Source organism: Microcaecilia unicolor, chromosome 2, assembly GCF_901765095.1.
Source record: "Microcaecilia unicolor chromosome 2, aMicUni1.1, whole genome shotgun sequence".
NCBI lineage: Eukaryota > Metazoa > Chordata > Amphibia > Gymnophiona > Siphonopidae > Microcaecilia > Microcaecilia unicolor.
The window spans coordinates 421,678,017-421,698,863 of NC_044032.1; the positions used below are offsets into that span (position 1 = coordinate 421,678,017).

At 45.7% G+C, this 20,847-nt stretch overlaps 1 protein-coding gene across 1 annotated transcript in view; it reads right to left on the minus strand.

Moving 5' to 3' along the window:
- Positions 1-1,798: 1,798 nt before the first annotated feature.
- LAMTOR3 (late endosomal/lysosomal adaptor, MAPK and MTOR activator 3) overlaps positions 1,799-20,847 on the minus strand; it is a 35,551-nt gene continuing 16,502 nt past the window's right edge. Inside the window, exons 5-7 of the mRNA XM_030190739.1 lie at positions 20,550-20,683; positions 9,004-9,067; positions 1,799-3,244 (exon numbers count right to left, since the gene is read on the minus strand). Coding sequence (XP_030046599.1) covers positions 3,171-3,244; positions 9,004-9,067; positions 20,550-20,683 — 272 coding nt within the window. The 3' untranslated portion in view covers positions 1,799-3,170. The remainder of the gene's footprint in view (positions 3,245-9,003; positions 9,068-20,549; positions 20,684-20,847) is intronic.

Here is a 20,847-nt window from a genome sequence, read left to right on the forward strand (position 1 = left end):
GCCAGCCAGTCTGCAGTCCTAGACTCCTGAGACCTGAACATATACTCCCTTCCCCTCCCCCAATCATTCGAGCCAATCATGTGTCTAATTTATCAATGCGTTAATCCAATCCTGCCCAAAGTAACATGTATTAGTTACAAAGCAGCCGATAAGAAAACTGTATGGTTCAGTGAGGAGAGCATCAACAAAACTAAATACACATCTGCATCACTAAAAGGCTACCCATCAGGGATAGGGAATTATTTCCAATCCAGAGCAGAGAAGAAGGGAGAGGTAGTGTGCAATGAGCAGTCCCCTAAGTGCAATCAAGTTAGGGGGAGCTTATTTCTCTGGAACAATCTTCAAGCTTAAAGCATCTTTTCACTGATTCCTCCTCTCCCCCCCCCCCCCCCCACTACCAAATTTCCATTACATTTTGAGAGAGTACTTTGCCCTCGGACAGCTGCTCTTCATCCCTGGAAGTGGAGTTGCCTAGTGGTTAGTGCAGTGGATTTTGATCCTAGGGAACTGGGTTCAATTCCCACTGCAGCTCCTTGTGACTGTGGGCAAGTCACTTAACCCTCCATTGCCCCAGGTACAAAATAAGTACCTGTATATATGTAAACCGCTTTGAATGTAGTTGCAAAATACCACAGAAAGGTGGTATATCAAGTCTCATTTCCCTTCCCTTAAGTAGGATTCTCTTTCCAGGCCCTCTAGCCATAAGAGTGTGTACTGCAATTTGGGAGTGTGGAGTAGGGAATTCCACCTGTTAAATTCTCTTGCCGTGGTGTCAAACTGCTACACTAAGTTTCTGTTCTATGGAAGCTTAAAGTCCTTTCCCATAGAAATGTATTGAGGACATATTTTATTGGGGGGGGGAGGGGCTTATTTCTTTGGAACCTCTGGTCTGATTTAGCCCATTTTCAAACTGTGTGTCTTTTTTTTTATATTGATTTTCCCAGATCCCTTTCTTGGTCCGTAACTCCTAACGTGGAACCTTGCATGACATAGCTATAATTCGGGTTCTTTTTTACCACATGCATCTCCTTACACTTACTCACATTAAACATCATCTGCCATTTAGCCTCCCAGTCTTGTAAGGTCCTTCTGTAATTTTTCACAATCCTCTCGCGAGTTAATGACTTTGAATAACTTTGTGTCATCAGCAAATTTAATTACCTCGCTAGTTACTCCCATCTCTAAATCATTTATAAATAATAAAGAGCAGCGGTCCTAGCAATGACCCCTGAGGAACCCCACTAACTACCCTTCTCCATTGTGAATACTGCCCATTTAACCCCACATATTCTGTATTTTTATTTCACCAGTAGGTTAAATATTTGTTTCAAGCAAAGTTACTTTACATTTTGCTGATTTTGATTCATCTAACCCCAAATTCATGTCAGAACAGATTTAACACCCATTCTAATCACACACACTACATATCTTTACTCAGTAATATGATAAAGACTCCATACAAAAATAAGCACCTGCTTATCACTGCAGAAAATGGGTTTACTTCCTCTGAAGACAGCAACACTTTACTTTTCACATTTAAGAAAAATGAAGTGAAACTGACATAGTATTGATTAATGCATGCAGGCAGGCAGAAGGATACATAAACACAGAACAGCAGATTACAAGACAATTTGAATATAAAATGAAACCCTGCTAAGATTTGCACTTCAACAAAAAACAAAACTGCAGGCAGCATCTTCACTTGCAGAACCTCTTGGCATCCAGGGGGTCTTTTACTAAACTGGGGTAGTGTTTTTAGCTTGCAGAAGGAATCAGCTGGCGGTAAATCGACGAGATGCCCATAGGAATATAATAGGCATCTCAGCATTTACCACCAGCTGATTTCTACCACGGCTTAGTAAAAGACCCCCTAACAAAAGGAGCAAAGTACCAGCGACAGTCTCCCAGAAATGTGACAGGATTATTACTAGACAGTTACATGCTGAACACAATGTAATAAGAACAAATATCAATTCGCGTGTTTCTATTTCAACATAAAATTCACACACACATCTATCTGTTTTCAATGCCATTTATATTACAATGCTTAATTCTGTCTTGTCTCCCCTAACAGGGAAAAAAAAAAAAGCGGAGAATGCTGCCTTTCAGGGTGTCTCACAATGTGAAAAAGAACCACCAAATCCTTTTCCATCCTGGACAGACCAGTACTCGCAACCTCATGAACTGTTTTAGAAAGCACTCCCTCATCTACCTGTCAGGCATGAGGCAAGAGCTGCACTATACAGAAAGCCTTACAGTTACACAGGCATACTAGCCAGGAACTTTAGGAGTTTTTAAAATGTTTATACAGTCATAGATTTGATCACATATGATGTTGATACACAAATATTTTTGATTGTCAGAAGTCTCTGTCAACAGTAGAATACAGTAATCACAAAATCTCATTTTCTGAGTCGATTCATTCTGTCCCCTTATTGTTTGGGAGGTATCCATACCATGTTTGGGGGGAGGGGGAGTAGAAAACCACTTAATTGAGATTATCTGCAGTCCAATACCACAGTGAGCACCATTCAAAAGTGGGGGGAAGGAAGAAGTGTGAACTACAGCAAGCTGAGAAGTGGCACAAAAACTCAGCCACTAGTGGCCAAGTCACAAAACATACCTTTGAATCTATGGCCCTGGCCACAGACTTCCAGCCCCTAAAAGAACATTTGGGGGCAGCAATATTCCAATGTTGGTTAGGAATAGCAGCAGTAATTGCTGAAAATCCTGAGAATCCTTGGAGTGCAGAAAGGCTTTCCCACGCTGGGTGAGTCTGAATCACTGAGCTCCGTCAGCCAGCTTGAGCTCTCCCAGTCCAGTAAAGCTCCAGTGAACAGGAGACATATATACCAGGACTGAACTGAGCCCAGAGGGCTTACCCTAGCTTGCTTGTTGTACATCTTATGGTTTGTCTTTCCGTTAATCATTTCATATTCAATGTTAAATACTGCAGAGCTTTCACGGTGGCATAAAGAACATGATTTAACAAAAGGTTTTCTACTGTTGTGTGCACCTATGGAAAAATATTTATACATCACTCTCTACACAAGCTATGAAGGGAACAGCAGCTCCAATGCAGATATTTCTGTGACTTGCCAGAGTGGTAGTTCGAGCCTTTCCAGTAAAGGTTATAGAAAGAAGTTATAGCAAGATAGTTCACCATTTGGTTAAGAAACCTCTACCACCTGCCTCAGCTCTTCAAACAAGGGGTCAAGCTCCTTCTCTAAGCTGATGATCAACCCTGTCAAAAAAAAAAAAAAAAAGCAAAAAGACATGAAAGAAAATGCAAATACATTTTTAAACAATACTATTTGACTTTAGATCATAAATTTATACAAAGTCAAGCACAGCACAGAACTCCTGTAGGGCTCCAACACATCATGAGAGGGAATCAACATCAGGCAGAGGAAATGACACAGAGAGGGTAGAAGAGATGAAGACAGCTTCTTAAGAAGATGCTTTCATTTTAAAATGAATGCAGAAGTTATAGAAAACATTTAACAACATAAGCTAAGCCATGCTGAGTCAGAACAAGGTCTAGCAAGCTCAGCACCCTGTCTCTGACAGAGGCCAGTGTAGGTTAAAAGTACCCCACAGATTCCTAAAGTACATCTGCTTCTTATAACTCATTTCCAAGGATGTATGTGAAGGCTTTTCCAAGTCTACAAGCTAATAATTTTCATGGACATTTCTTCCGGGAACTTATCCAGCTATGTTATCTGCCTGGACCTCCAGCAACAGCTTAATAATATTATCTTGCTTTCATGTTTAACTGTGCTTTATTACCACGGACCTCTGAGGCTTTTCCCTTTCTCTTCACATAAGTTGTTTGTGAGTTCTGTTTGGTATCAGCTGTATTATCCACTTAGGGTTGGTAGTTTTGTGAATATAAATGTGGATTGAGGGTCAATTTTGTTAAAAATAACTTTTCAAACAATTGTTTCCTATTTAATTGTTCCATCCTAGTCATGATTAAATAATTGTCTATTGTACCTACTGTTAGTCATAGGTGGCAACTCCTAACTCAGAACCCAGCACAACAGTACAGGATATCTGCCAGGTAGGCCGCTCCCTATACTAGCCAGGTCATTTCTCTGGGAACTCCGGCAGCTGTTGCAACCAGTGCAATATGGCTTTAGTGATTATCTAATAGTGATACTCTGCAGCTCCACAGCAGACAGAAATGAGCGGTTTTTCTGTATCATCACATGAGCACCCGTGCAGTTCATTGGCATCTTTTTTTGTTTCAAAGATTTGGCAAGACTTCATTTCCTATTGGCTAATTGATACACTAGGAGTTTGCATCAACTGTTAGACCCCTGATGCAGGCGCTTTCACCAAACTACAGACTGTGTTGGGTCTGATTAACAAAAATTGAGTCAACACCTGCTCTTCTGAAGGCTCCTTGTACTCGTTGTGGTTTTCCACTCTAGTCACATAGTGTTATAGTGTAGGAAGCAGCTTGAGCTACTGTTCCACCTTCTCATTTATCTTCTTCAGAGGTGAGCCCCCTTCCACAGGGTGGTAGTGTTCTTGGTCACAACCATAGCCTTGGGAAAACCACAAACATCTCTCCATCTCCTCAGGAGGGAGAGGACACAGCCTGTCCGGCACCTTTGACCGCCAGAGGACTCCATCTGGGACCTACCTACTCTGCCAACCTCATGCAGGAGAGCACCTTGTGAAGGGGGAAGTGCTTGAGCCTCAGACACGGAATCAATAAGGTGGGAAAGTTCTTCTCACCGAAAGAGTCATATGACTGGGAAGTGGCTCCTCCTTTAGAGGCAGGGGAACAGAATTAGCTGCTGGTGCCTGCTTAACAAGCAGGACCACTTACTGCAGTCAGAGTTTGGGCTCCCAAGAGAAATGAGCCTGGGGCAGGTGAAGTGTCACTGTCCTATCCACCCCAAGCCCCAGTTTGCCCAGCCCTAAGTTAAGGGAATAGAAATGCCAATTTAAATTAAATATATCTTTTTTGATAGTCACTGTTGGTTCTTTATAATAAAACTTCTAAACTTGTTAGCTGTCTACAACTGGTCAGTGAACCACATTGCATGTTTTTGGTGCTCCTTGTATTTCTGGTATTTTGTGTGTAAGAGGCTGGTATTCAAAAGATTATTCTGACTAACTGTGTGAGTTACTTGGACAAAAACTTTTTTTAAAATCCTCATAATACACCGCCTGAAAATTTAAGTTTTGTCTAGCCAACAAGACAGCTGTTAACTGGACAAATCTGGTTGCAGTTACTAGCTGCTCTAAAATTAACTAGATGTGCATACCTGGTTATATTTGGCAGCACTGAAGTGCCACTGAATATCTGGAAAAAGTTAACAGGATCAACGTGTTAACTCTTGTCATTCACCACTACACTATCAGCCTCTAAATGTCCTCTCTTATAACTATACTAATAAAAGAGGCCCGTTTCCGACAGAAATGAAACGGGCACTAGCAGGGTTCCATGCCCCCTCCCTCTCCTCCAAGTTCCAGACACCCCTCCCCTTCGAGTTCCAGGACCCTCTCCCTCCCCTCCGAGTTGCAGACCCCCGCACCTCCCTCCCTCTCTCTCCCCTCCGAGTGCAAGCATGACCTGTCCTCCGGCAGCCCCTCGCATTCCTAAGAGCCGGCTATAATTTAAAAATTCTTACCTCGGGGTCCGGCGTCAGCAATGAAGGCGAGCGGTGCTTCAGACTGCCTTCCCATCTGTCTCAGCTCTGCCTCTGGTCCCACCCTTCCGGAAACAGGAAATGAGGGCAGGAGCAGAGGCAGAGCTGAGACAGATGGGAAGGCAGTCTGAAGCACCGCTCGCCTTCACTGCTGACACCGGACCCCAAGGTAAGAATTTTGAAGCGCCGCTCGCCTTCACTGCTGACACCGGACCCCGAGGTAAGAATTTTTAAATTACAGCCGGCACGCAAGTAAGCGAGGGGCTGCCGGACAACAGGTCGTGCTTGCACTCGGAGGAGAGAGAGAGATAGCGAGAGAGAGAGAGGGGGAGCTGCAACTCGATGAGGAGGGGGGCGATTCTCTACTCACCTCCAACGTTCTGTGGCTGGCTGGTGCTGGCTTCCCTTCCCTCTACTGATCCGCCCTCTGACATCATCGCCAGGGTGGACCAATGGGAAGTGTGTTACAGACCCAGGCATCCAGACGGAGGTGCAAATTATTATATAGGATTGCTCGTGGCTTTTTGTGCAGTCACAGTGTTAGGTTGTGTACAAGTTACTTGCCAGAGCAAAGCAAGAATCCGGTTGGAAGGCACAAAGCTACCAGTAAAAGGGAGCACATATGCATGGATGAGGCTTGTGTAGTGCTTGTGGGGCTCCTCAAGTGACCAAGGGTCTAAGCCCTGCTGTGTGGCAGGAGTAGTACGAAGCATTACATGACAATCTGCAGTTTTGAAACTGTAATGGCTTTTGTCAGACGGTGCATTTGAATATTCAGTACCAACTTATCCTGAACCTTTACTATGGTGTGCCATACTACTGCAGGCTTCTTTCTGAACTGAGTTTGTTGAACTAGAGGGCTTGCTACTATGAACTTTTCTTGGATTTCTTTTACAGCAGGACTAAATCAGGCTTATTTTCGGCGAGGGACCCTGGGCTGATGACTGAAGCCCCGAAGACAGCGAAAGAGAAGGTCCCGATGCACCCCCCAGCGGCGCACAGTATTTACAGGAGCCGGAAGAGGAGATCCCCCGACGCTGGCATACAGCGCAGCGTCTCAGACATGACGGTAATGCGCGTGCATGCGCGTACCCGATTCGCGCCAAAATCTCTTTTTTTTTTTTTTGAAGCCCTGCTCTGCCGAACAAACCGCTAAAAATAAAACTGACAAAAACGGAGGGAAGAGCAAAAAAGACAGTCAAGAAACCTCCTTCAAATTATTGCTGCTTTTTTTTTTTTTAAACAGTTAGATAACAGACACCCAAAACAGCAACCAGAGCTGCCTGCTCGTTAAAGTAATGGGGAAAAACTCTGCTGAAGAGTAATAGAATAACACAGAGCTGCCTGCTCGTTAGAAGCCTGGGGATTTTTTTTTTTTTTTTTTTTTTTTTTATAGCTGAGCGCTGCCTGCTAGCTTGCTCTTTAAAAGCTGGGAAAGGAAAAAATACATATACGTTTTAACTTTCTATAGTGGCTGCCTCTCCCAAAGACATACACCTTTCTAAACAAAGGGTAGCCCTTCCCAGCTACATATGGGAGATGGGGAGGAAGGGGGGAGGGACCCGGGGGCACCCCGAGTTTAACACCCCCAGAGGCTGTAAAGAAAGAAAGGAAAAGAAATCTCTATCTGACCAGCGTCTAACCGAGAATTCCTAGGCACAGAAGAGGTAGCATTGTAGTTCTTATTATTAACCTCTAAAAGAGAAAGATAAAAAGAGAGACTAATGGGCTCGCTTCCTACCTGCTGGGAGACTGAGAAAATACTGGGGCTAAGGTCACATGGCCAGGGCTCCTATTGGTTCTCTAGAGTCAGAGTTTTTTTCTCAGTCTCCACCTGCTGGTAGGCGAGCACAAACCATCAGTCCAATCCTGGTCCGGTCCGGAGGGACGCTAAGGAAATCAGGCTTATTTTCGAAAGAGAAGGACGCCCATCTTTCGACACAAATCGGAAGATGGGCGTCCTTCTCCCAGGGTCGCCCAAATCAAAAGGCGATTTTGGGCGTCCCCAACTGCTTTCCGTCGCAGGGATGACCAAAGTTCCCGGGGGTGTGTCGGAGGCGTAGCGAAGGCGGGACTGGGGCGTGCCTAACACATGGGCATCCTCGACCGATAATGGGGAAAAATAAAAAAAAAAGGGCATCCCTGATGAACACTTGGACGACTTTACCTGGTCCTTTTTTTCTTACGACCAAGCTACAAAAAGGTGCTCAAACTGACCAGATGACCACTGGAGGGGATCGGGGATGATCTCCCCTTACTCCCCCAGTGGTCACTAACCCCCTCCCACCCTCAAAAAATATTTTTAATATTTTTTGTCAGCCTCAAATTTCATACCCAGCTCCATGACAGCAGTATGCAGGTCCCTGGAGCAGTTTTAATGGGTGCAGTGCACTTCAGGCAGGTGGATCCAGGCCCATCCCCCCCCCCCCCCCCCCCAATCTGTTACACTTGTGGTGGTAAATGTGAACCCTTCAAAACCCACCAGAAACCAACTGTACCCACATCTAGGTGCCCCCCCTTCACCCATAAGGGCTATGGTAGTGGTGTACAGTTGTGGGAAGTTGGTTTTGGGGGGCTCAGCACACAAGGTAAGGGAGTTATGTAACTGGAAGCTTTTTCTGAAGTCCACTGCAGTGCCCCCTAGAGTGCCCGGTTGTTGTCCTGGCATGTCAGGGGGACCAGTGCACTACAAATGGTGGCTCCTCCCACGACCAAAGGGCTTGCATTTGGTCATTTCTGAGATGGGTATCCTTAGTTTCCATTATCGCCAAAAATCAGAGATGACCAAGTCTAAGGACGACTATCTCTAGGGACGACCTAAATGTTAAGATTTGGGCGTCCCTGACCGTATTATCGAAACGAAAGATGGATGCCCATCTTGTTTCGGTAATACAGGTTTCCCCGCCCCTTCGCCGGGACGTCCTGCGAGGACGTCCTCAGAAAAACTTGGGCGCTCCTTTCGATTATGCCCCTCCACATGGACTTTGTGGTAAGCTATACATCAGTGGTGAAATACTACTTTTCAGCAATATCCTGGAGGCACTCTACAGAGAAAACTAATAAAAACTCATGACAGTAACCAGTCAACAACAAAATTATGGCATAAAATGTACTTTCCTAACATAGTGGAGACACCAAACACTGTTGCGATGCTCATCTGCTACTGGCTGATGTGTCAAAAGTGGAAATTAACTCTTTTCTAATGCAGTCCAGAAGTTGCACTCTGTGTGAATATTTTCAGTGTTCTTACTATGTGGTACATTAGGTATCTGAATCTCCAATACATTCATTAATATATATAAGACAAGCATTATGTAAGCCCACAGTAAAGAGATACCTGTGTTTGCACTGCAGCTTGCTATGAAGCTTACCACCAATGGTAATCGATTGAACTGGACCACCTGGGGGGAAAATATGTATTTATTCACAGCTTTAAAAGCAATTAAAGTATCTGTTTAAAGCAACACTTTAGCTTGTACTAAATGGACTTCAGTTATGATTATCCTTTACTACTGTACATAAGCAACTTTGCTTCTGTGCTAGTGCTATCAAAATAAAATAACCAGTCTCCTTGATCCTCCCTTGTATCCCCCCTCTCCCACCCCACCCCCCCACCTCATCCACAATAAAGGAACTTCATTCTGACTGCTCTGAACAAGGGAGAAATTAGACTCCTGAACTGGGAAAGAAACAAGTTTCCGTAAAGAGACCAGCTACTCTGCATGATTACAAATAATCAGCTGAACTACTCCTTGCTTTTCCTTACTGTTTATGGATTTATGGTCCTGCTGGTCCACAGACATGAAAGGATCATAGCAGGACTGGCTCAGCCAATATTTTTAATGTTTTCCCACCTGACAAAACCTCAAGGCAGATTACTTATAAAACAAATATCAAAACCTTACAATTAGAGTAATAACAGTTGCAAAACAGCCCTCTCTTAAATAGCAAACCACCCAGAATACTAACTCACCAGGCTCATACATAAGGAAAAATTAGGTCTTACCTGCTAATATTCTTTCCTTTAGTTCCATAGATCAATCCAGAACTTGTGAACCCACAAAACAGCCACCAAAAACAGTTTTGATTGTGAGATCCCTGTTGAAAGCCCTGCGCAACGGCAAATGGTGCCTTCTGCATAGCTCGGGGAACCAGATTGAGGCTCCAAAGCGGGCAAGCCCAGCAAAGCGCGGCGAAGGTGCAGAACCCCTCTCAAAAACTGCATCACATCTGGATGTGATGCCAGAGAAAAGCCCGAAACCACATGTCAAAAGCAGCCACCTGATCTCGCAGGGAATTATAGGCCAAGCCCTTCTGAAGACTGTCCTGCAAGAAAAGCCAACAGCTGAAGAACCGACGCCTGCAGCGGCAACCAAGTGTGGGACGCACACCACCCCTCAAAGGTCCAGCTCGAGCATATGCAGTCGACATAGCTACTTTACTGTGGGCGTGCAAGTGGTCTATCAATGCATTAAAATAGCTCTTCTTCCTCAAATGTGACCTCTCAAGAGCCATGCCGTAAGACCAAAGCGGGAGAGATCCTCCATCTGAATGGGACGCTGATACAGGAGGTTGGGACAGATGGGAAGCCGAAACAATGGCTCCACCACCAGACACACAAGATTCGAATACCAAGGGTGCCAAGGCCAGTCCGGGACAACTAAAATGACTCGATCCCGGTAGTGCTCAATTCTAAGAAGCACCCAGCCAATGAGCGAAAACGTAAAGCAAAGCCGTCTGCAGTCAGGTGTGCAGCAGGGCGTCAAGGCCTGTGGATCTCAACTCTCCTCGACTGAAGAAGGTAGGCAACATGACGTTCACTCGGGACACCATCAGATCCACCTGCACCCCCCATTTCTGACAAATCTGACGAAACACCTCCGTGGACAGCTCCCATTCCTCCGTCACAAAGTTATTCAAAGTCGTTAACTCGCGACAGGATTGTGAAAAATTACAGAAGGACCTTACGAGACTGGGCGGCTAAATGGCAGATGACGTTTAATGTGAGCAAGTGCAAGGTGATGCATGTGGGGAAAAAGAACCCGAATTATAGCTACGTCATGCAAGGTTCCACGTTAGGAGTTACGGACCAAGAAAGAAATCTGGGTGTCGTCGTCGATAATACACTGAAACCTTCTGCTCAGTGTGCTGCTGCGGCTAGGAAAGCGAATAGAATGTTGGGTATTATTAGGAAAGGTATGGAAAACAGGTGTGAGGATGTTATAATGCCATTGTATCGCTCCATGGTGCGACCGCACCTTGAGTACTGTGTTCAATTCTGGTCGCCGCAACTCAAGAAAGATATAGTAGAATTGGAAAAGGTGCAGCGAAGGGCGACTAAAATGATATCGGGGATGGGACGACTTCCCTATGAAGAAAGACTAAGAAGGCTAGGGCTTTTCAGCTTGGAAAAAAGACGGCTGAGAGGAGACATGATAGAAGTATATAAACTATTGAGTGGAGTGGAACAGGTGGATGTGAAGCGTCGGACAGGATGCCGGGCTCAATGGACCTTTGGTCTTTTCCCAGTGTGGCATTACTTATGAGTCCATGAGATGCCGACTGAAGAAATCCACTCACTCATTGGTGTGTGATCCGCAACGTGAGCCGCAGACAGGCAGAGCACGTGGCTCTTGGCTCACTCCATGATGAGACAAGTCTCGGAGGCCAAACCCCGACTCTTGAGTGTCGCCTTGTCGATTGATGTAAGCCACCACTGTCGTATTGTCTGAAAGAACACGAATTGCCTTGCCAAACAAGGAGTCCTGAAAGGCTCTCAGAGCATTCACTACTGCCCGCAGCTCCAGGCGGTTGATTGGCCATGCCGCCTCCTGTGCTGACCATTGCCCCTGGGAATGAAGATAACAATGGGCGCCCCACCCCAACAAGCTGGTATCTGAGACTACTAGCTTCCGCAGATGGGACTCTAAATGCCACCAGCTCATTTTCTGATGCACTTGGGGTAGCCACGAAAAGTGCCGCTGATACTCCTGGGGCACTGGTGACTACCTGCTCAGAAGAGAGTGCTGCAAAGGACGCATGTTGTCCCGTGCCCACAGCAACACCTCCTAGGTGGCCACCACTGAGCCCTCCCTCCCCGACAAGCTGGCATCTGTGACTACTGCCACCCACTGCAGAGCAACCAGCTCATGCTCTGACGCGCTTGGGGTAGCTATGGAAGGTGCCATTGATAATCCTGGGACACTGGTGACCACCTGCTTAGCAGAGCGCTGCAGAGGATGAATGTGGGCCTGTGTCCACAGAACCACCTCCAAGGTGGCCGCCATTGAGCCCAACACCTGAATGTAATCCCAGGCTCGGCAACTGCAAGAGGTTGCGCACCTGAGCCTAAAGCTTGACCCTCCTGCCATTTGGCAGAAACACACGACCCTGAACCATGTCAAACCGTATCCCCAGATATTCCAAGGTCTGCGTCGGCAAGAGGTAACTCTGATAGATTCACCACCCAGCCCAAGGACTGCAACAGGGCCAGTACTCGGTCGGTAGCCTTGTGATTTTCTAGCTCCGACCCTGCACAGATCAGCCAGTTGTCGAGACAGAGGTGCATTCTGATGCCTTACTTGTGAAGAAAACGCTGCCACCTCCGCCATCACCTTGGAAAAGTTGTGCAAGGCAGTAGTCAGGCCAAAAGGCAAGGGCCAAAACTGGAAATGTTGTCCCAGAACAGCAAAACAGAGGAACTGCTGATGAGGTGGCCAAATAGGGATATATAAGTAGGCCTCCTTGAGGTCCAGGGAGGTAAGAAACTCCCCTGGCTGCACCGCCTCCACAACGGATCTGAGAGTTTCCATATGGAAATGCCGCACTAAGAGACACTGATTCACTTTCTGGAGATCGAGAAAGGGGCAGAAGGAGCCACCATTCTAAGGGACCACAAAATAGATTGAATAGCGACCCAAGCAAACCTCGGGAGGGGGCACCGGCACCACTGCCCCCAGGTCCACCAGCGACTCAAATGTGGCCTGGACCGCCCCTGGTTTGGAGGCCATGGCGCACCAGGACTCCAGAAACACCTCATGTACAGGAGAGGCGAATTCTAGCTTGTAACCTTCTCAGAGAATATCTAAGATCCACTGGTTGGAAGTAATTTTGGTCCACTCTTTGTAGAAGCAAGTCAGCCGACTAACTGCCTATGCTGGGCACTGAAGACAAGATCGGTGCCCCATCATTGGGTCATGCACCTGTAGCACCCGAGGGGCACTTGTCTCCTTGAAAGGAAGAGCGGTTTGAAAATGAAGACATTGGAAGGACTCTGCTGAACTGCTTGGCAGGTACCTGCAAGTCTCCCGAAGGCAAGGTCTGGCAGACCCCACTCTCGACGAGGGCTTGGGTTTATCCTTGGGTAACCTCCGAGTCTTAAAAGTCCCCCAAAGTCTTTAAACAATTTTCTCAAGCTCCTCCTCAAAGAGAAGCTTACCTCAAAAGGGAAGATGCGTAAGATGTTGCTTAGAGACCATGTCTACAATCCAACGACAAAGCAACAGCAAATGGCAGAAAGACACCACCAGTGCCATTTGTTTGGCCGAGGCACGCACCAAATCATACAGGGAGGCAAGCAAGCAAGTAAACCCCGACTCCATATGGGACAAGGAGCCCCCAAAAGAAGGCCCAAAACCCTGGGCCTGCTCGAGTACCTGCTGCAACCAGCTAAGGCACGCTCTGGCAGCATAAGAACTGCAGATAGAGGCCTGGAGAGCCAGCGCTGATACCTGAAAAGCACAATTAAGAAATGCCTCCAGATGCTGATCCTGCATGTTCCTCAGTTCTACCCCTCCCTAACCGCCGTTACCAAAAAAAGTCCACCTTAGGAAGGAGAAACATCTCCCTGTATTCCATAGCCACAGGATACAGCCGAGACATCGCCTTGGCCATCTTCAAACTCCCATTGGGCTGAAATAAGTTCTTGAATGGCCTCATGGATGGGAAAGGACTTGCACGCCTTTCGCATACTGGTCATCTTGGGGTTGAACGCAGCCACAGCTTGCGCCTCCGGGTCAGAAATATTCAAGGTTTCCAAGGCGCTAGAGATGAGCAATGATAGGTCATCCCTATGAAACAGGTGCACCGCAGAATAATCATCAGACTCCTCCTGGACTATCTTGCCATCCTCCAGCTCGCCCATAAAAGAAGGACGCAAGGACTCCTCTGAGAGCGTGGCCAGAAAGAGGGAGACAGAGGCAGGCCCTAACGACCCCACCTCAGAAACGGCACCCAGACACCACCTCTTGAGAGCCGGGTTCTGCACGGAAGGTACCACCAAGCCCATATTAGGCACAGAAGCCCCCAGGTAAGGAACATCAGAGAAAGGTTGCTGGGGCAAAGCTCTCGAGTAAATAAGCCTGGTGCATGAGAAGCACGAAATCTGAGGAGGGAAAAAAAAAATCTCCATCGAGCCAGCACACTCCGCAGTCAACCCCAGAGAAGCCCCAAGGGAAGAACAGGGCCCTCACTGCAGGCAAACTCAAAAACGCTGCAGGCTGAAAAGCGTCTGAAGTTGACACTAGCTGTGCCTCCAGAGATTTTGTGATCAGAGGCAACTCCACTCTCAAAAACAGCCTAGCTACAGTAGGATCATCACCTCCATCTCTGCCTCTGAAATGTCCAAGTCAGGGCCATCAGCAGAACTAGGACAGTCAGAATACACAGATAAAATCTCCTCTGAGTCCCGAGGAGGAACATTCTCCCAATCCTGTGAAACAGAAAGTTTTTGTTTCTTAGGAAGCTGGTTCCTCAAAAGCAACATGAGGAGAAGGCGGCGAGGCAGCTTGAGCTGACTTTAATAAAAGGCCTGATGTAATTAAAGAACAAATTCAGGCGAAAACAGCAGGGTATTCTATTCCCACAAAACCAACATCCCGGGACATGGCAGCAGGCAAGGATTCCAATGACAAAATGGCCACTGAAGCTTTGCGGAGAACATGAGCCATTGGCACAGAGCCCGCCAAAACCGCCATCAGAGCAGGGCGAGACTGAACTCTTGGAGACGGAGTACTGACGACCAAAGGAGGCAAAAGAAGAACGTCCACAGAAGTAAAGCAAAGAATGTAGGAACCGGAAGCCAAGAGCTTACCCCCACAGCGTGCACAAGACTTAGTAGGCTCAGACAGAGAATAAATATACTCACAGAAAACAGCCAGTCTCATGACCTCCAAGACACTGAAGCCCTACAATCTTCCCACAGCACAAGAGCTCTCAAAAAGAACCAAAGTCTATCTCAAAGAGGTAGAAAGTGGCAATGGGCGAGCAGGGAGGGACCTGGCCCACTAGATTTACACCTGCAGCACAAGATATTCTCAACCCCAAACTCAATTGAACCTGCAAGCCGGACAGGAGGCCACACAGAAGCCACCACAGCGCACAGGAGCTGCTATCCCGCCTGCTAGAGATAGAGAATACTGGCTTGGCTGTTAAGTGCAGGAGCTTATGAGGCACAACTCAAGAGTTCTCTATCTCCACCTGTTGGCAGATGGTGGTGGGCACAACCCATTTGTCTGGACTGATCCTTGGGATGTAATGAAATCATAGCTTTCAAGGAATCGAGAAAAGGCTTAACACATGCCACTCAACTGTTTCCTGAAAACTTGATAACTAACTTGATAATTAACCCCCAAATTTCAACAGAATTTCAATCTACTATGTAGAACCTACAGCTTATGACATGTAGGTTACTTTGGCTTCAGACACTAACACTTCACAGCAGTGAAATGTGTACTGTGAAAACTGAAAATCTAGTGCCCACCTTCTCCAACTGCACATACTGAGGTTTGAAGCTGGCCAGTGCATTGTTTCTGTTAGCAGTATATGGCATCTCATGGTGCCAGCGGCACACTGTGAACACAAACACCATCTCCACATGCAAACTAGAAAGGAATCCATTTATAGAATTTGTCATCTAAATTATATTATGTAAGTAAGTATGGTAGAATCAGGTTCAGTTGTTTATATGGTTTTGGGAGTTTCAAATTTATTTAGATTTTGTTCACACCTTTTTCAGTAGTAGATCAAGGTGAGTTACTGATGGGAACCGCAAAAAAAAAAAAAAAAAATCAAACTGTGTGGAAGTTAGGCAATCACCTAAGTAATACCAAATTACCTGTTTTTGACCTGTAAATATATATATAGATCTACACATGTATCCTAGTTTGTAATGTTATTAGTCTAGTAACTTAGTTTAGCTGGTGCCCAGGCAGCTGCCTAGGCATGGCATTATATTCCTATATATTACATTATTTTAGCATTAGTAAACTGCATTCTGAGCTAAGTCAGAGTAAACTCAGAAAAAGCCAAATTCCTCACATTCCTTCCCATCTGATAAGTGTGTGTGTGGGGGGGGGGGGGGGGGGGGGGGGGGGGCAGCCCGAGACCAGTCGTCCCTACATGGTCGGTCAGGGATTTCCCTATTGGCTGACAGCCAGCCTGGGGTGGTCTGGGCTGGGGTATATACTTGAGTGCCTTTGTTTCTTTTGGCGCCCTCTCTCTCTGCTCATTTTACCCCCTCCAACTTCTCTCCTGACTCTCTGCCTTTACACCTCCTTTGTTGGGACTATTGGCCTTTTTCATGCAAAAGAAGCTCTACAGCTTGGCAGTGCTCCGAAGACAGACAGGAAGAATTTTGGATGCTTCTGACTTGTATGCTGTATTCCTAAAACCTGCTCACCTTAATCCTGTAAGATACATCGAACTACAGTATGCAAATAAAAAGATAAGTTATTTTAACTATATTAAATGTCTGAGTGTTATCTGCACGTCTCTGGGAAACTTAAAGAACTGCATCAGCCAAGGAGAGACAGTATTAGTATAGATTGCAAGCAGTAAAGAGCTTACAGCAGGCTGTGTCATGACCCAGATTGGGAAGGCAGGATAGGCTATAGCTGAGAGCTTGTAGTAGAAACTGTCTAGCTGGCAGGCAGTAGAGGCTGTGGGTTAGTTGTGCGCAGAGCTCACAGTATAGGCGGCTGTTCAATTCTGGTCGCCGCATCTCAAGAAAGATATAGAGGCATATTTTCAAAGCACTTAGCCTTCCAAAGTTCCATAGGTTTCTATGGAACTTTGGAAAGCTAAGTGCTTTGAAAATATGCCTCATAGTAGAACTGGAAAAGGTGCAGCGAAGGGCGACTAAAATGATAGCGGGGATGGGACGACTTCCCTATGAAGAAAGACTAAGGCTGCTAGGGCTTTTCAGCTTGGAGAAGAGACGGCTGAGGGAAGACATGATAGAGGTATATAAAATAATGAGTGGAGTGGAACAGGTGGATGTGAAGCGTCTGTTCACGCTTTCCAAAAATACTAGGACTAGGAGGCATGCGATGAAACTACAATGTAGTAAATTTAAAACAAAATCGGAGAAGGGGGGCATGTCTTAAGATGGTGGCATGGTTCATTTGCGAGTCTTTTCTACAGGTTGCCGAATTTAAAAACTTTTCTTCGAAACAAGATGCCCCACACCAAGCGCAAGGGGACTGTTAAAGTAGTTTCCTCGACTACTAGGACATCCTCGCCAGTACAGCAATCCATAGAAAGATATGCTACGAAACCACCTACCTTAAATACCGAGAGAGACCCCGCTGTCTCCGGGGGTGAAGACTCCCTGGGAGACTTGGGGTTGGAGGTTTCACTCTCCCCTCCGGATCTCAATCCTCCGCCGCTCCCCGAAGTATGTCTCTCCCAACATGATTAACCTGACTCGGAAGTGGTTACAGGCGCGATAGCAGCTCGGGGAATGGGAGAGACAGAGTTAGAGGGAGGCCCAATTTCGAGAGAGTCTCGGGCTGAGCGTTCTGCTCCGACAAAGAAAATAGTGGCAGTGTCTCTGGAGAGCATTTGGGAAGCTCTCCAGAGGGTAGAAGTGACGGTTGCCAATTCGGCGAAAGAAATACATAACTTAGTAAGTACAGTTGAAAATCTTTCATCCTCATTTAATGCTATAAAAACAAGAAACAGCAGAGCAATTGGAAGTTCTAAAGAAAGATGTTGTTAAATTGAACAATATCTTAGCCTCCATTGTGAAAGATAATTTGTCTACACAACATAGACTGGAACAAATAGAAAACTATAATCGGAGGCTAAATTTAAGACTCTTGAATTTTCCGAAGGAAATGGGAATTAATCCTCAAGATGCCTTTAAATTGTACTTGTTGGAAGTTCTAAATTTTTCCCCGGAAACAATTCCTCCACTGAACAAGGTGTATTACATCCCAACAAAAAAATTACCTGAAACAGCTATTCCAGACGAAAATCAAGAGGAATCTTTGAATGTATCTGAACTTTTAGAAACAACTTTGAATGTAAATTCTGAAAGAACTACACTGATTGCATCTTTTATATTTCAGCAAGATTTTGATGCGGTAATGCGTATGTACTTTAAAAAAATGCAAGCCCTGTTCAGGGGTAAAAAAGTTTGGATTTATCCTGATATTACCAAACAGACTCAGGAAAGGAGGAATCTGTTCCTAGCTATGCGGACAGAAGCAACATCTATAGGGGCCTCCTTTTATCTTAATTATCCATGTAAATGTGTTAAGTATATGAGTTTAAAATATACTTTTTATCAACCTGAACAGTTGAAAGCGTTTATAAATATGAAGAAAATTGGTTAACCGTCGATCTAGATGAGATATTTGAATTATTAAGTTAGGTTGCTTGCTAAGCATATTTCCACATTTTTTTTTTATTTTCCTGTTTATTGGTAGTCTTCCTAATTTTAGACTAACCCCCCATTGTGGTGGTCTAAAGAAGAGTAAAAAATTTTCCTTTTTCTTTCTTTTATTTTTCCCTAGGGAAAAGTATGTTTTCTTATAAATATGGCATGTCTGTATTGCCTGTTCAAATGTAACAGTATGTTTAATTTGATTAAAACCAATAAATTAATTAAAAATAAAACAAATCGGAGAAAATTTCTCTTCACCCAATGCATAATTAAACTCTGGAATTCGTTGCCGGAAAACATGGTGAAGGCGGTTAGCTTAGCAGAGTTTAAAAAGGGGTTAGACGGTTTCCTAAAGAACAAGTCCATAAACCACTACTAAATGGACTTGGGAAAAACCCACAATTCCAGGAATAACATGTATAGAATGTTTGTACGTTTGGGAAGCTCACCAGGTGCCCTAGGCCTGGATTGGCCGCTCTCGTGGACAGGATGCTGGGCTCGATGGACCCTTGGTCTTTTCCCAGTGTGGCATTACTTATGTACTTATGTAGTGGCTCGCATCAGTTACATTCAGGTACACCGAGCATTTCTCCATCCCTGGAGGACTCACAATCTAATTTTGTACCTGAGGCAATGAAGGGTTGTGACTTGCCCAATATCACAAGGAGCAGCAGTGGGAGTTCAACCGGGCACCTGTGGATGTCGACTGGCGCACTAAACACTAGGCTACTCCTCCACTCCATTTGCTCATGGAACGTGAAGGCATCACATTCCCATATGCTATGAGGAAAACATTGAGATTTCTGCCCATTACTGGAGGGACAAAAAGTACATTGATGTGAAAAGAAACCAAACTTGTGAGCCCACTATGCACTCAGAACCAGAGGTGTAGCCACATCTCAAGGTGGGAGAGAGACAGCCCAAGGTGTGTATGTGGGGGGGGGGGCACGTTTTGGTCCCCACCCTGCCGTCGCCCCCCCTCCGCCGCCCACTGCTACCGCTGTACATCTTGGCTGGCGGGGGTCCCCAACCCCTGCCAGTGAAGACTTCGTTCAGCGCTGGTCTGCGACGGCAGCACCACCACATTGCCTGCCCTGCTCTCTCTTCCCCTCACGTCTGGCATGCTCCTTTTAGTGAAAATGAGAATGCTCAATTTCACTAAAAGGAGCGTGTCCGACGTGAGGGGAAGAGAGAGCAGGGCAGGCAATGCGGTAGCACCACTGCTGATCAGCGCTGGATGAAGTCTTCAGCTGGTGAGGACTGGGGACCCCCACCAGCTAACCAGGGACCCAGAGCAAATTTGGGGGAGCCCAGGCCCCCATGGCCCTACCTAGCTACGCCACTGCTCAGAACATACCTGCACATAATATACATACATCTTTCTGGTTGTACCACAGAAAGGCAGTATTTCATGGCTTTAGCTCAATATTTATAGATGCATGTTTTAAGTTTGACCAGCACTGGTAAACAAATGCAAGTTGAATGAAAAAGTACTGAGGAGCAGCTGTATGTGCCTCAAACAGTACAGTTCAGGTCAGACAAAAAAGGAAAGAAAAATATGCAGTTTCATAGTATAGTCTGTAGCAAAGAAATGAACATTTAGCAACTATACTGTTGCTGTATTATTCACAAAAGTAATTAAATTAAAAACAGGTAAGAAAGCAATAGCAGCATTGGGAGAAGGATAACAACACTGAGAAAATGGAAAATGCACATTAGCTGTACTGCTGTTTGCCACAGGGAGGGGACCTGCAGTGGTTCCTGTCATAGGCTAACCCCACACATGTGAAATAAATGACTTTAATTAGGGTTAATTCCTGTATATTAAAATCAAGTGTAGTCATAACCACAATGGAGCATTTCAGGCTGACCAAATTTGCAAAATACTCTTCTACACTGAAGAAAAAAAAAACCCTTTCTTACAAAAAGAAATAAAGTAAAATCTCTTTCTGAAACAGGAAAGCATGTGGACTTGACAGGGGTGCCAAACTGTGGCCCATCAGGAGTTTTTTCCCCTCCCCCTCCTCTCCATTGACAGCTAAAATATATACAACAGCTACAAACTAAATCTCCTCTACGAAAATAAGTGTTCCGAATACTCATTGCTGATACACTGACATTCTAGAGGTATAGGCAGCCATAGAGGACCAGAGCTGGATACTGCTTCTCGGGGAAGGACAGGCCAGCCAACACTCCTGAGGAATGCACTCCCTCACCTGGTATGTACTGTAGTAGCAGATAATGCTCTTGTTCTTTGACAGCCCTAGTTTGCTGCCCTGGTCTGTTGCAAGTGCGAACGTGGACAGAAATCCTGGTCGAAGAGCATGCTCTGGGGCGTTGTCATTGGCAACTGGGAGGGAAAAAAAAAGCAAACACTGAAGGCACTGCCATATGTAGCAGGGCGACACTCTCCCAATATCTAGATTTTCCCCAGTTATTTAGTGAACCATGAGAGCTAACCACATATCTATATACGTATGCCTTGAAACATCTGCGACACATTTACACAGTGCA